Source organism: Oncorhynchus gorbuscha, linkage group LG19 (assembly GCF_021184085.1).
Source record: "Oncorhynchus gorbuscha isolate QuinsamMale2020 ecotype Even-year linkage group LG19, OgorEven_v1.0, whole genome shotgun sequence".
Lineage (NCBI taxonomy): Eukaryota > Metazoa > Chordata > Actinopteri > Salmoniformes > Salmonidae > Oncorhynchus > Oncorhynchus gorbuscha.
The window spans coordinates 47,539,270-47,554,490 of record NC_060191.1 but is presented as its reverse complement, the minus strand read 5'-3'; the positions used below and the strand labels follow the sequence as shown (position 1 = coordinate 47,554,490).

General features: G+C 40.2%; 1 protein-coding gene across 2 annotated transcripts in view; it reads left to right on the top strand.

Moving 5' to 3' along the window:
- Positions 1 to 15,221, top strand: part of tbx4 (T-box transcription factor 4) — a 32,104-nt gene continuing 16,883 nt past the window's right edge. Inside the window, exons 1-3 of one of the 2 annotated variants that reach the window (XM_046315678.1) lie at positions 1 to 198; positions 7,282 to 7,427; positions 7,756 to 7,850. In XM_046315678.1, coding sequence (XP_046171634.1) covers positions 7,284 to 7,427; positions 7,756 to 7,850 — 239 coding nt within the window. In that variant the 5' untranslated portion in view covers positions 1 to 198; positions 7,282 to 7,283. Of the gene's footprint in view, positions 199 to 2,365; positions 2,646 to 7,281; positions 7,428 to 7,755; positions 7,851 to 15,221 lie in introns of those variants that run through there. The other variant, XM_046315679.1, reaches the window with a different exon arrangement.

Genomic DNA, 15,221 nt, shown 5'->3' with positions numbered 1-15,221 from the left:
TTTAAACTCCTTCAGAAACCCAGCTCAATTCAGCTCCTATAAAAAAAAAATCTACCATTTTATAACAGAGGCATCTTCTATACCACGGCGAATGAGGTTTGTCCTTGTGGGACTAATATTCCCTGAAGAAAAGCACAGCTAAAGGGGAGTACAGAGCAGAGGTCAAGTTCGTGTGAAGGGCAGAGCAATAACGTGGAGGTAAGAACGGCTACTTTTACATCACGTGTTATGTTTGTGAGTGCCAGTTACACAGAATTGAGTATGTGCCTTTGGTCATTTTACATTTTACATATTTGTTGTTGGTCAATGGTCATACCATTGCTTTTTCACTTTCATGAGGTAGGTAAATATATATTTACGAGGCTTTTGTGTAAACTTAGCATAGCCTATGCGTTAACACAGCCTGGCGTTGTGTTTATATGATGGAATGAATTTAAGGTCAATATTTATATGTTTTCCTAAATATGTTCTTCCCGCGCAAATGACTGATGTTTGGAGGACTGCGTTTGATCTTGGATGGACTGTACGTTCAATATAGAACAAAAGGCCTTCACGTGAACTCAAGAGGCTTTGGCCTTTTGGCGCCACATAACCAAGGAAAGATTACTGTCCCATTCAGCAAATTGGTTGGCATAGCAATATGAGATGGAAGACCATAGAAAACGGACTATTCTCTATGTTTGTTCCCTGACAAAAAACGTGAAGATTAATTATATTGATTAATCATACAATAATGATGACAGGCCTATCGAAAAAATGCATGTGTGCGTTCAATTATATTAGCCTATGATAATTACCCTATTAGTAAGCTATTAGTAATTGTAGTAGGCTGTTCACAATAAAGAAATATTAAAACTATTATTCGTACATTTTTTTGTTCATTCATAAGTTAAATGGACAAACAAAAAAACGAAAAGGCGACAAAGTAAATAAATTAAAGGCAACTAGTGTATTAAATTTCAGCCTATGATTTCAACAAACTGACAAATACAGTCAGCCTAGATGCAATTTATTGTGCTCAAAATGATACCAAAATCAAGGCATTTGTTAATTAGAATGCATATCAAAATCTGTTCTGAGCCAACAAGTCATCAATAAATCTCTAAAACCTGCCATTAACTGATCAAATGCATCACCCATGTCCAAACATTCAACAGACTCAAACAAGGACCACTGACGTTTGATCATTCGATGCCAGATCATTCATCAGTCATATTTTGGCTGAGAAATATTGAAAGGGTTGAAAACGCATTGGGGGAAATGACAAACGTTCGCGAAAAGGACATTTAAGCTGTTCTCGTTCATTTGGTCATGTCACCAGTAAATATAAGTCAAACTCTACCGACCAACCCGACCCGCCAACTTCTATTGTTGATTTATTGGTCTTTCAGCCTCGTGCTTCGACCCATTTACTCCAAAACCACAACCATATTTCACCTGAAAATGTATGAGCGTTTTAGCATCATTCTTTGACGGCTATTGCTGTTTTGAATGGAAACATGGTGTGCGAAATAACGGTCCAGAAATACCATCTATAATTGAATGGATAGGCTATCGGCTAGTCCACTCGTCTTCACGGTTGTCCTCAGAGGTCATTTGCTGTTTTGAAAGGAAAACATGGCCTGCGAAATAACGATAATAAAGAAATTAAATCTATAGCCTAACTGAACCAGACGATGGGTAGGCTATAGGCTAGTCCACTCGTCTTCATTGTGGCCCTGGAACAGAGGAGCCTCATTTCGAACCCAACAATCCCGATTTGGACATGGTTCACCTCACAGGTAACCCAGTTCCTCACATGTCTGTTTTCACAGTGACACCTGATTGACAAAGAGTCAGAGCAGATGCTTCAATGATCAAGTTGTGCTATTCTGAGTTGGTTGAAAAAATAATATCTAGTAGCAAAGGTCTATCGGGTAAAATATGTATTATTCTCAGAATAGTTTATTTATGAAGCCTATATGTGTACTATATTATGCATATTAATAACCTATAGGCCCTATCAAACTCTGCAGCTATATCAATTTATAGGCAACACGTAGCATGGGGTTAGTATTTTTAAAGATGTAACCAATAGACAGTGGGATGGCGAAGGAGATGAGGTTGTATTCATGTCATACACCACGATTATTAGTCCAATAGTCGTTGGTGGAGAGATTCTGGCTCCAGAGGAGCAGTGCATCGTGCTGTAAACTATTCTCGTTGGTAGGGGAGCGACGTCAGGTCTGCGACGGTGAGAGGGAGGGAGAGGGGTGGAACGAGCCAAATAATGCACTCGTCCCGGTGTTTTAACAATTCAAGGGGTTGAGCAAATTCTTTTTTGTGTTTCCAAGAAAAAATCACGCACCAAGTTCGTTCTCTCTAACGCTCAAACCGCACTGCTAACGCGCAGAGCAGGCTACAGTTCAGTTCACGAGCTGTTGAATCACATCAAGGCAGGGTTAACACGGGCGCTCACGCGTGACCGGGAGTTTACTCGAGAACCGTTATACCGGAGAAAGATAAGCAAGTCTATTAAGATGAGATGCTGGACGACTTGCCCTAACTACGTCTCAATGGAACGTAACTTTCTGATATTTCCTTCGTGAAGACAGAAAATTACCATTTGGAAAATAAATGGATTCAAGCTTTTAATATTTCATGAGGTAATATAATAATGTTCTTGCCTATCTTCAGTGTAATCTGCCTGTCTACATGCTTTGTAAACAAGCTCAGGCATAGTAGAGTCCATCTGAAAACGGCGTAGTTGGATAGGCTCAGCTTCTTTAATGCGATTAGTGTTAGGATGTACTTTCTACCGTCTTTTTTCACGCGTTATTTGACTGCCTTGATAGTGATGTTGAACGTGACAACGCTGTGTCTGTAGCCTATTTCAACAATACAAGCTAAAGCAGTAAACCGTTGCTGTATGTTGCGGTATAATATTATGGAGGTGAATAACAGTATATGATCACACGGTCTATAAAAAATGAAATTTTAACTGATATGAACATGTAGCCTATAGTCACATTTGAAAGTCACAATTTCTATACATTTCACCTGTACTCAAAAAAGTGATATGCTAAATTATTATTATTTCCACAATATGATTTTTAGGTTTACTGTAAATATGACGAAAATCACAACAAGTTAAGAACAGATATTTACTAAATAAATAAAAAATGCCAGGAGCCTTTGTCTGAGATTGTACTTTTCTTTATGGATAGTAGCCTATATGCTGTGTAGAAATGACATGACATGTCATATTAAACACCAAAATACCAGTCTGATGTATGTTTCAGGGCCCTGTGAAGGTATTCAGAGTTTATTGACATTAAAGTCATGAGAACTATGGATGCAAGGACTGACCATCCATTGTATTAAAATGATAGTTTTAACCATGTTTTGAGGCTATACAGTGTTTGTTAACATTTACATTGTTTAGAAACATTGGAGTAAAAAAACGTTTTATTTTAGGTTCTGATGGGGTAAGACAGTTGAACTAAGCTCATGAGGCATTTGTAAGTTATATCCTTCAAGAATCAATGGGTGTATTAAGTCCAAAATTGATGTAGCAACTATGGATTCACACTTTAATATAGAACGTTAAACAAACAACAATTCTATCTGTTCTGTTTATGATTTAAAAAGACAGTCTTCTTATTAGAGTTATTATCCTTAAATAATGTTACAAATATTATTATTAGTATCATTAACCATTAAAAATGATAATGAAAATACTATTAATCTTATTCATATATTTTTTATACAGGCCGATTGCCAGATAATGATTTTAGAATATACTTTTAGAATTATATGATCACAAATTACAAACAAATAATGTTATATGGGAGTCTAAATAATCTCCTGTTCATTTAAATTAATATAAGAAATACCAAAATACAAAGCCCTCAAACAATGATGTGGGATGTCGCTAAAATGTGGACTATAATTCATATTTTATTTTTTATTTGTTTTAAACATTACATCCTGAGATGTTCTGTTAGGTAGGATACTGACATTTGTAGCCAATAAATCAACTAAACAACTGATTTAAACAGGCCTAATTTTGCAGAGGGAATCCAACATTAGAGAGCTGTTTTCCAGGTGAGAGATTTTACAGCACCATACTCACTTACTACTTTGGTACCATTACATTTTTGTTGTAATAGGTCAGTTTCACATTCATAACTATTTGCACTAATGGCGGGCCTTTTTTAAAAACCTTTATTTAACTAGGCAAGTCAGTTAAGAACAAATTCCTATTATCATTGACAGCCTAGGCACAGTAGGTTAACTGTCTGTTCAGGGGCAGAAGGACAGATTGTACCTTGTCAGCTCGGGGGTTTGAACTTGCAACCTTCCAGTTACTAGTCCAACACTCTAACCACTAGGCTAGCCTGCCGCCCCTAAGCCCAAGGCTATGTGATGTAATTCTACTGACATAGCTGAGTTGTACCTGCCGGAGACAAACATACAACAACAAAGATGCAATGTACTGATGCACAGTCAGACCCCCCCCCCCCCCCCACTGCAACATAACACCAGATGCATGAGACTGGCTTCTGCACAAAATGGCAGGTCAGGTTTGAATTTATGGCAGCTGTCTCAATAACATGCATCATATCTATATTTCAGACTGGGAGGCAAAAACACAGACACAGACACACACACACACACACACACACACACACACACACACACACACACACACACACACACACACACACACACACACACACACACACACACACACACACACACACACACAGACAAATGAGACACAAAATGTACTGAGATATAGATACAGTACATTGCATGCTCTCCCCTCCATTTACTGTCATGGTATTTCTCCTCATAAAAAACTCAGGAGTTGCCTAAAAGCAACAGTTGCTAATTGAGTTTGGCCAGCTCCCAGCATATCAGACTCACCACTGAGAATAGCCTCCCTACTGCACCCAGGGTAGACACACACACACACACACACACACACACACACACACACACACACACACACACACACACACACACACACACACACACACACACACACACACACACACACACACACACACACACACACACACACACACACACACACACACAGCCATGAATAGTTTAGTGGATTATATGTCTGGGAGTGACACAGATATAAACAGAGGGCTAGCTCAGTGTGTTTAGTTAAACAGGGTAAGTGAAAGGGCCCTGTTCAGGAGGGTAAAAAAGTACCACGGCTGATTTGCAGCGCGCCTTATCTTTATTCGCTTTAGCAAATGTCTGCGTTGGTTTACAGTTGGAGCCCCTTCTCTTTCATCCTGAGAGAGAGCACTCTAATTGTTTACATGCCTGAGATTAAGGGGGGGCCGGGGTGAGTGTAAAACTCTCTGAAATGTACACTGTAGACCTTTATATGTACTTCCAAAATGGCACCCTATTCCCCATATAGTGCACTAGTTTTGAAAAGCACCCATAGGCTAGTAGTGCTCTATATAGAGAATCAGGTGCCATTTGGGACGTAGAGCTATAGTTTGAGTCTATGGTAAAATGGCAGGGCGAATGGTTGCTATGGGAGAGGAGAGGGCATTGTGAAACTGAACTGTATGGAGCAGACGAGGCTATACCAGGCTGTCTGTGTGTCTGTGTCTCTCATGAAAGATGTTTGTCTTTGAGATGGGTTTAGAGCCGTGAGAAAGCGAAGCTTAGTTGGTGACCTGGACTAATGGAATGAACAGTGTTTAGGAGCCGTTACATAAAACCATCCCGCCGTAATGCTATAAGAGTAAATATTTAATCCAACTCTTCTGACGAACAATTAATCTTGACCCTGTGTGCTTTTTATTGTGGTCTCCAAGCATGCAGATTGAGTAATTAGCTTATGTCTAGAGTTTCAAGTTAATATGAAAATCTATATTAGGAATTTTGTCATTTTATTTATCAAACTTAACGTCAGAGAATCAAAATGCCGATTGTACCAAAATAACAGAAATATAAGTATTCAATATGGCTGCTGGTCCACCCATCACAGAGTGCAGAGTGGAATGGGATTGTCCGTTCTAGTAATTCTAATTCTATGGCCAGAATGTTGCTTGAATATTTATGATTACCTAATAGTTGTGTATTTATGATGACCTAACAAGCACAACAGTGTAGTTGTATGTGGGAACAACTTCACTTGAATGGGTCCAGTAATTTGAAATCTATGTGTGGAACAACCAAGTTTGCTCACTACTCTTCCATCTTTTCACATGAGTGGAGAGCAGAGCTGAGGGTACAGTATGCAGTAGACAATTCAGACGCAGGTCCTCCTGTAAACTCACATGGAACCTTACAAAATAGAGCTGATCTAGGTTGGTAGTATGAATGAGGGCCCATCATCATATTTGGGTCATTGTGACCAAATTCCCCCAATGGCACATGGCCCTTGCTGCAGTGATCCACCTTGATATGACTTCGCCTACACAATTCAACAGATATTTCTATTAACAATAGTTAGTAGCTTGGGGACAAAACAGTGACCTGGTTTCCAAGAACGGAAAAATTAATTCCAATAAATATCCCACAATGATAGAGCATGCCTGAATTAATAAAAAAAATATATATATTCTCTCATTGCAAACATTTTTAGTTGAGTACGCACATTCAAGTGTGTATTAATGCAGTGCAAGAATGAGGCATTGACTTCTCTATCCTTGAAATGTCCCCATAAGGTTTGAAAATATTGAATTAATTAGAAGCTTTCCAGTAAAATGTGTTCAATTTCCTTACAGTATTAATAGCGATAATTATTGTAGAAATACAAAATGAATAGCAATTGCTATACAAGTACATTATATAAATGTACTTAATGTCAATTACTAGTTGAAAAAGAAAATAATAGCTCAATATTTAGCCATGATGAAATATTAGACTACTTTTTTTTGGAGGGGGGGTTCAACTTTGTAGCTTGAAGGGATGTTACATTTTGTTCGTGCACAGTGTATTTCGTTGGAACATATTTTGTCCAGTCCATTTTATGGGAATGTGATATATTTAAGTATTTTAAGAGACAGCGTAGTATTGGTATTGTAAGTCTGTTATTATCTGTATATTTAAGTATTTTAAGAGACAGTGTAATGTTGGTATTGTAAGTCTGTTAGTATCTGTAGAGATGCTTTGTTTTATTTTAGTATTATACTAAGTCTGTGTCACATATATTCTATTACATTACTATATAAGTTCTATATGTAATTCTATGGTCCATGTATTGTAAGTCTGTGTATTGTAAGTCTGTGTATTGAACTGAAGCCGTTGCTCATCTCATAGAGATGCTCCAGGAGAAGGCCTCAGCTGTGACGGATGACAGTGTGACTGGGGTCCAATCTGGAGGGCCCCCAGATCTCAGCCCTGACTCCTCACACTTGGGCCTGCCTACAACTCCTAGCACCCCCCAGGGCAATGAGCCAGACCAGGTAATCATGGGTATTGTAGGCTCTCAACACAGAGCCAGAAACACAACTGCAAAGGTTTTGTATGTTCAGAAGTTTCTTATTCTTGGAAATGGCCAAATGGGTATGTGTCCTTGCTCTCAATTTCAATAAATGTTGATTTGACAAAATTATTGGCCAAATTACATCGTGGGTGTTTTTATTTCTAGTCAGTGGATACCCTATCAATTGGGAATGATTTATTGAGAATGAACTGGTTTAACTTAAAAATGTAGATGGTATAATCTGAGTTGTCTATAAGCCCACAACAGGTTGCCAACCTTCATGGCTGTCTCTAACTTTCTCTATTTAGAATATTGAGAACATCAAGGTTCTTCTTCATGAGAGGGAGCTGTGGAAGAAGTTCCATGAGGCGGGAACAGAGATGATCATAACGAAAGCAGGCAGGTGAGTACCTACAGTTCATATATCACAGCAATACATGGGCTATACCATATTAGTAGACTAGCACAACACATTATATACTACACTACACTATGCTAAACTGTACTAGACTCATCTGAGACTCTCCAAAAATATGGGTTACTTTTGCTAATTGCGTAGCTGCTTTCAATAGTGTTAAAATGTAGTCATTACGGCACCTCCATTTTGAGCAGCTACGACCATCTGTTGGAGTTAAGGCAACCAATTACACCATGCTACAGTTATGGCACCCTGGGTCACAGGTAGTGGTAGAGTCGTCATGTCTGCCCCAGTGAATATCTAATTGAAAACACAAACCCACAGCCTTGCTCTGTGTGTTAGATTGAATGCCGCCCTGTGGATTAGACAGTCTGGCCCTTAACCTGGACTTTAACCAGAAGATGACTAGATGCTTTCTAACTAACCTCCGCCCACCCCTCATTCCTCACAGGGGCTTTTTTTCCCAGTCCAAAATGTAAAAGGTCACCACAATTTTTCTTTAATGCCGCATCACTGTGAAAGATGGGCTTTCCCTTGTCCAGCTGATAAAGTGTGCTGAGAATTCCTTAAAACCTTTGAAGGGCCCGGCCTCAGAGTGACGCTTAGCTACGCAGCTCCGCCAGCTGCACTCAGCTGGAAAACTTGACTGACTAGGCTTATCCAGTCAGTCAGCCTAAGAAGCCAGAGAAAAGCAGGGTGTCTTCCCAAATGGCACTCTGTTCCCTTTATAGTGCACTACTTCTGACTCAAGCCCATGGTGAGCATGAATAGGGTGCCGTATGGGACGCACACCAGGTTTATGTTGCTCTGTAATGGAGCAGGAGAAGCTACAGTACGTAATTCAATAATTCTAAGAATGAACTCTGTCTGAACTGATGTGAAGTATAAAATGTTATTGAAAATAAAAATGTATTGTAAATTTAACCACTTGTAGGCCTCAACACAGTGGGCGAGAGTTGGTTTTGTTGAGAATGTTATAGAAAAACTATAGGTGCCAAAATCGTAATCTGAATCTCTATGCAAAAATGACGAGTAAATATAGCAAGGCTGCTTCACTGCTACACCAGCTCTAGCTAGACATTTTGCTTGACATTTTGCTCTCTAACAGACATATTGTTGTTCAAGTTGCAGCTGAGGCTGCCAAAACAATTCAATGCCAAATTATCCCAGCAAAGACTTTTTCATAGAGGAATCTGGAAGAAGCATCAAGCAGTGGTGCTAGGTGCTGCTAGATGCTAAAGGATCTGATGAGCTAGCAGGTTTTAATCAGTGTCAGTACATTTACATTTACATTTAAGTCATTTACATGAAGGATGAATGAATGAACAAATTAATAAATTAATGAATGAAGATTCTCAGGACAGTGAGAGGCCAACACCCTATAGAGGGCGGGCAGTGTCCGGTCAGCACTCCTTGGAAGGGGCAGAGTGGCAGGACTAGGAAGAAGTTATGGCTGTGTCTTTAGACTAGACCATGGGTTGGGAAACATACGACCAGTTCAGCCCTTCAGTCTCTTACAGTGCAGCTTGGCCCTTCAGCCTCCTACAGTGCAGCTTGGCCTTCAGCCTCCTACAGTGCAGCTTGGCCTTCAGCCTCCTACAGTGCAGCTTGGCCTTCAGCCTCTTACAGTGCAGCTTGACCTTCAGCCTCTTACAATGCAGCTTGGCCCTTCAGCCTCCTACAGTGCAGCGTGGCCTTCAGCCTCTTACAGTGCAGCTTGACCTTTAGCCTCTTACAGTGTAGCTTGGCCCTTCAACCTCTTACAGTGTAGCTTGGCCCTTCAGCCTCTTACAGTGCAGCTTGACCTTCAGCCTCTTACAGTGCAGCTTGACCTCTTCAGGCTCTTACAGTGCAGCTTGGCCCTTCAGCCTCTTACAGTGCAGCTTGGCCCTTCAGCCTCTTACAGTGCAGCTTGGCCCTTCAGCCTCATACAGTGCAGCTTGGCCCTTCAACCTCATACAGTGCAGTCAGTGAACTCCTGACTGAGGAACGTAGATGTAGTTTGTTATTGTGAGTGCCACAGTCTCAGTCTTAATCCATGCCCTTTAACATACCCAGGCAGTGCTCCAACTCTCCCCTCTCTCCCTATCTGTACACACGGTGCTCCTTCTCGCCTCTCTTTCTCTCTGTACACAGTCCGTCAGTGGGAGCGGTGGTGGAGGGGTGATTAGAGGACCCCGGCGCCCGCTTTCAGCAGCGTCTAGCGGGGCCTGGAACGCTCCATCACCCCCCCGCCACTCCTTTTGATCTCCCTCAGTGCTGGAGGTTCCCAGAGACTGGATGAGATTCCCAAATGGTACCATATTCCCCATGTAGTGCACTACTTTTGACCAGAGCCCTATGGGCCTTGGTCAAAAGTAGTACATTATAAATGAAATAGGGTACCATTTGGAATAGAGCCTGAATAGATCCCTGGACTAGAGGGCCAAGGAGGCAGGGAGGCTCCTAGTGCTGAGCTGCTAGGAAAACAGCTGGCTCACGCCACACAAACACACACCCACACACTGACACTGATATCATACACATTCTCCATCTCCATTTCTCATTCTCTCCAGTCCTCTACACACACAAACACTCTCTCAGACACGCACGTGCACAGAAAATGCATGCCTTGGGATTATGTGGCAATCAGCTGGTCCTGACTGCTCCTGAGTTTTGACAGGCACTCACTTTAACAAATGAATCCCTATTCCGTTGTTCATGCATTGTCATATTCTGTTTTGGATGACACAAAGGCATGCTTTTGAGTAAAGTGCTGCACTTCAAGGGGATGGACAGTACAACTTGGATATTTTATCATGGCTGTTTGGCAGCTTTGCCATGGAAACCACAGCATCTGTCATCAGGCAGGGCTGAGGTGGCTGAGCCATTGAGGTCCCCGATTAGTCATTAGACATGCTATGTGATCCAGTGTGGGCCCCCTCGCAGAGCTGTGCTGTGTTACCCCTTCGTAGAGCTGAGTCTTTTGGAAATGGACTCAGATAGGGAGATGGTAATTCTAGGGCCCGATCGAACAATGCCTGGATACAGCCCTTAGCCGTGGTATATTTGCCATTATCCACAAACCCCTGAGGATTTAGTTGCACTATTGTAAAGTGGCTGTTCCACTGGATGTCATAAGGTGAATGCACCAATTTGTAAGTCGCTCTGGATAAGAGCGTCTGCTAAATGACTTAAATGTAAATGTAAATGTAACTGAGGGGTTACTGTACACCACTATTTCGATCGAGTCATGTCTTTGTGGTAAAATGGAATCATGGATGTGCTGAAAAGCCAAAAGCAATAATGGTAGGGTGGGTTACATAGAAATAGCCTTATATCCTTCTGGAGACCTCCTGATCTATTGACACAGGCCTCAATATGGGCCTGGTTGGATGGTGTGAGTGGGGCTGGGATGAGCTGCAGATCTGTTTTGGATGTTCCCCTCAGATTAAAAGGTCTTTCTGTGAGCATGACACCAGGACTGATCTCCTCACTGATTGGATTTGGAGCCTGAGAGAGATGGAGAGAGATTACCTGCCTTCAATCCCCTCTACTGTACAGGGCGGGTTGAGTATTTACAGTAATGTGATCCATGAACAAAACTTTAGCTAGGGCTGCTGTCAGGCCAGAAAGATCTTGGATGGGTCCTTTGAAGCCTTGTGCGTTAGCAACAGATAGAGGCTTGGGTCCCAAATGGCACCCTATTCCCTACATAGTGCACTACTATTGATGCATCCAGAGCCTTATGCTTGGCCTGCTTAGGGGGCCAGCTATCTGCCCGCTCTTACACTCATCTATTCAGAGAGCATGTCACTGTCAGTCTTTCACAAGTGTGTCTCACGCTCCCACTATTTTAACCGGTTGTCGGTAGAAGGGGAAGCAGCAGATCAACTGTACTGGAGTACAGACCCTTTGACCGACCATACTCTCAGGGGGTGATGCGGTACGATGACAAGTCAGATGTACAAAGTGCTGTCCGATCCGAACCGCCATTAAAAAGCACTTAGGGGTTTATAAGGGGTGCTGCAAATCCCTTTGCAACTTTTTGCTTTGCAGATGGGATGAAAAAGAGGGCCGTTTCACAGGGAAGAGGTCACGGAAGGTAGGGGTATTCATGTGTTTTATGGCCTTGTCTGCTATATTAGTATATTCTGTCTATCATTCCTGAGTCTCTCTCTCTTGCTCTCTCTCTGAGATGGATGAGAGCAGAGAACTATTTTTTTGGCGGTGCTGCCGATGCACTCTCAAAAACCATCAGGTGAAATGTAGGAACATGCCACTGGGCACACCACGTCATTTCAACGTGGAAATGTGAGTAATGTTTGGTTGAAATGTTGGATCAATTCAATTTCAACCTTTATTCACCCACTCAAAAAGACAGCCATAAGTTTGTTGAATTCCCAATGGGTTAGCACTATGCTTTCAACCATCTAAAAGCACAACCAAATTCCAATGGAAAAATAATGTCAGATTTTCCGTCGCTGTTATCTAAATGTATTATCACTGCTCTTTCAACCATTTAATTAAAAGCACAGAAAGTTCAAATAGTAATACAATGTCAGATATTTTGAATTTATACAACAACTTAATGTATTATCACTCTATTTAATCTAATAGCACAACCAAATTACCTGGATTGAATAAAAAGTACATCAATGCTGATTCTGTACAGATTATTATAGAAATTCTTATTTACAATGACGGCCTACCCCGGCCAACGGCCTGGATTCGAACCAGGTACTGTAGTGACACCTCCTGCACTGCGATGCACTGTTTTAGACCACTGCACCACTCAGAAGCCCATAAGAACATAAGAAGACATGTATAGTTACTGTAGACTAACTTCAAAATGTGGCCATGGATATGTTACTTATTTTAAGGTTGAATAAATACTGTAACATTAGTTTGTAAGATAGCTTTAACTTTAGTCTGTATTTCTGAATTACAAAAGTAATATTGTATTGTGTTTGGTGGACAACGCCACCAAATATCAACATTTTATGGATATCTAATGCTTGGATAGTGGATAGTTTCATCTGAGCCACTGGCTTAATCTTATTCTTTAACTTTTATTTTTGATTTAATTGGAGACATGAATCCAACATATAATTTGTTAATTTATTGACAAGTTAATAGGCTATTTATTTATTTATTATTTTCTTTTTTTCCCTTTATTTAACCAGGCAAGTCAGTTAAGAACACATTCTTATTTTCAATGACGGACTGGGAACAGTGGGTTAACTGCCTGTTCAGGGGCAGAACGACAGATTTGTACCTTGTCAGCTCGGGGGGTTTGAACACGCAACCTTCCGGTTACTAGTCCAACGCTATAACCACTAGGCTACGCAAAAGTGAAAGACCCGATTCTGATTTAGGAACACCTTTCCCACACACTTCTCTGTAGTTAGTATTCAGACTTACCTTGTGTAGGCATGAAACAGGATTTGCAGGTGTGATTCAGGCGTGATTCCTTCTCATGCTGAATAAATGCAATTAAACCGCTGAAAACCCTCCCACTTGCTGGCCAACAGATTTTCTCGTGGAGTTTTCATTCAATAAGGTTTTCAGTACATTTACCTTAAGTCATCTCTCTAAACACCTTATAGTTTTAATTTTTATTCACAGACTCACTAGAGTATATCCAGAGAACGGGTTCAGAATATTAGAGATCATGAAAGAAAGACATCTAAATATATCCATATTCTTCTACGTTTCGGCACCAATTGGTAAATAAAAAAATAATCTGATTTTATAGATTATTTAGGGTTAGGAAGTATTTAGGAATCATAAAAAAACAGGATAGGAGAGCATTTATGCACGAAAGAAAAAAGACATTCTGATTCATTCTGAAAATGTTCACATTCAGTTCTTCAACCCATGGTAATGTTGGAAGATTAGTGTACATAGAAATATAATAGAGAGAATAGTGTACAATAGCAGGCTATACCCACATTTACATTTAAGTCATTTAGCAGACGCTCTTATCTAGAGCGACTTACAAATTGGTGCATTCACCTTATGACATCCAGTGGAACAGTCACTTTACAATAGTGCATCTAAATCTTAAAGGGGGGTGAGAGGGATTACTTATCCTATCCTAGGTATACCCTCGTCTATTGCCTGCACTAACCATGGAATTGTGTGATGACACAGCTGAGTATTGCACCATGCATCAGGTTCAAACTGTTACGGCTTGGTCAGCGCTTTACTCCATAACGATTTCATTAGCCTACATGTCTTTAAATATATATATTATCAACTGTTACCAATGATCCTCAGCAACAACCACATGGCTGTAAACAAAACAATGTAATTAAATGGAATGATAATGTAGTCTATACCAACTGAAGGGAATTAACAGTAAATTACCCAGTAGTGGGTAATATTTAACCTGATAGAAATAGGATACAGAGAATGTCGGGTAGCCTATAATTAAGACATTTGAGAGTGCCCATCCCTGCAAGTTAAAATTTCAATTTAAATTCTGCATTTCATAATCTTTACTGTGGGAAAGTTGATACGTTGATATGCTTCAGTTTGCTGCCATATGACTGGTTTCACATTTGTCTCCAGCGATTATAAGGTAAAATATATAATTTATATTTACAATTCTCTGATTCAAACGGATTACTCATTTACCTAGTTCTTATCAATAGCTCTCATCAAGTTGTAAATTACAGTGCATGGAGAATGGTGTTATTTGTATCAGGAAAACATGATGCTTTTTCCACTTGGAACCGTTGGCTAGACATTATTTATGGTTTCTTTGCACATAAATGTGGTGGAATTATGAGAGAATTAAGTCAAGGTCGGAATACGGCATATCAGACACACCTTTGCCACACCTTCATTTATTCGATCCCCACCCAAAATAATAGCGGGTGAATAGCATGCATAAGTTCAAATTCAGTATATGTGTAGAGAGAAAAGGGCATAAAAAGGGAATTATGTTCCATTTACACGCTTAACTTTGTTGGATTCACGTCTCCATCTCAACCAAGATTCAAATTGAAAGAATAGGACTAAATCAAATCAAACTTTATGTAAAGTGCATTTAATGTTTGACTTGATTTCAAATCAAGTCTAATTGTATTTGTCACATGCGCCAAATACAGTGAATTGCTTACTTACAAGCCCTTATCCAACAATGCAGTTAAAAAAAAGTGTTAACAAAGTTCAAAAAGAAGAAAATAGAAAAATAACAAATAATTAAAGATCAACAATAAAATAACAGCAGCGAGGCTATATACAGGGGGTACCGGTACAGAGTCAATAAGTGAGGGCACAGGTTAGTCAAGGTAATTGAGGTAATATGTACATGTAGGTAGAGATTAAGTGACTATGGATAGATAAAAGACAGAGAGTAGCAGGATT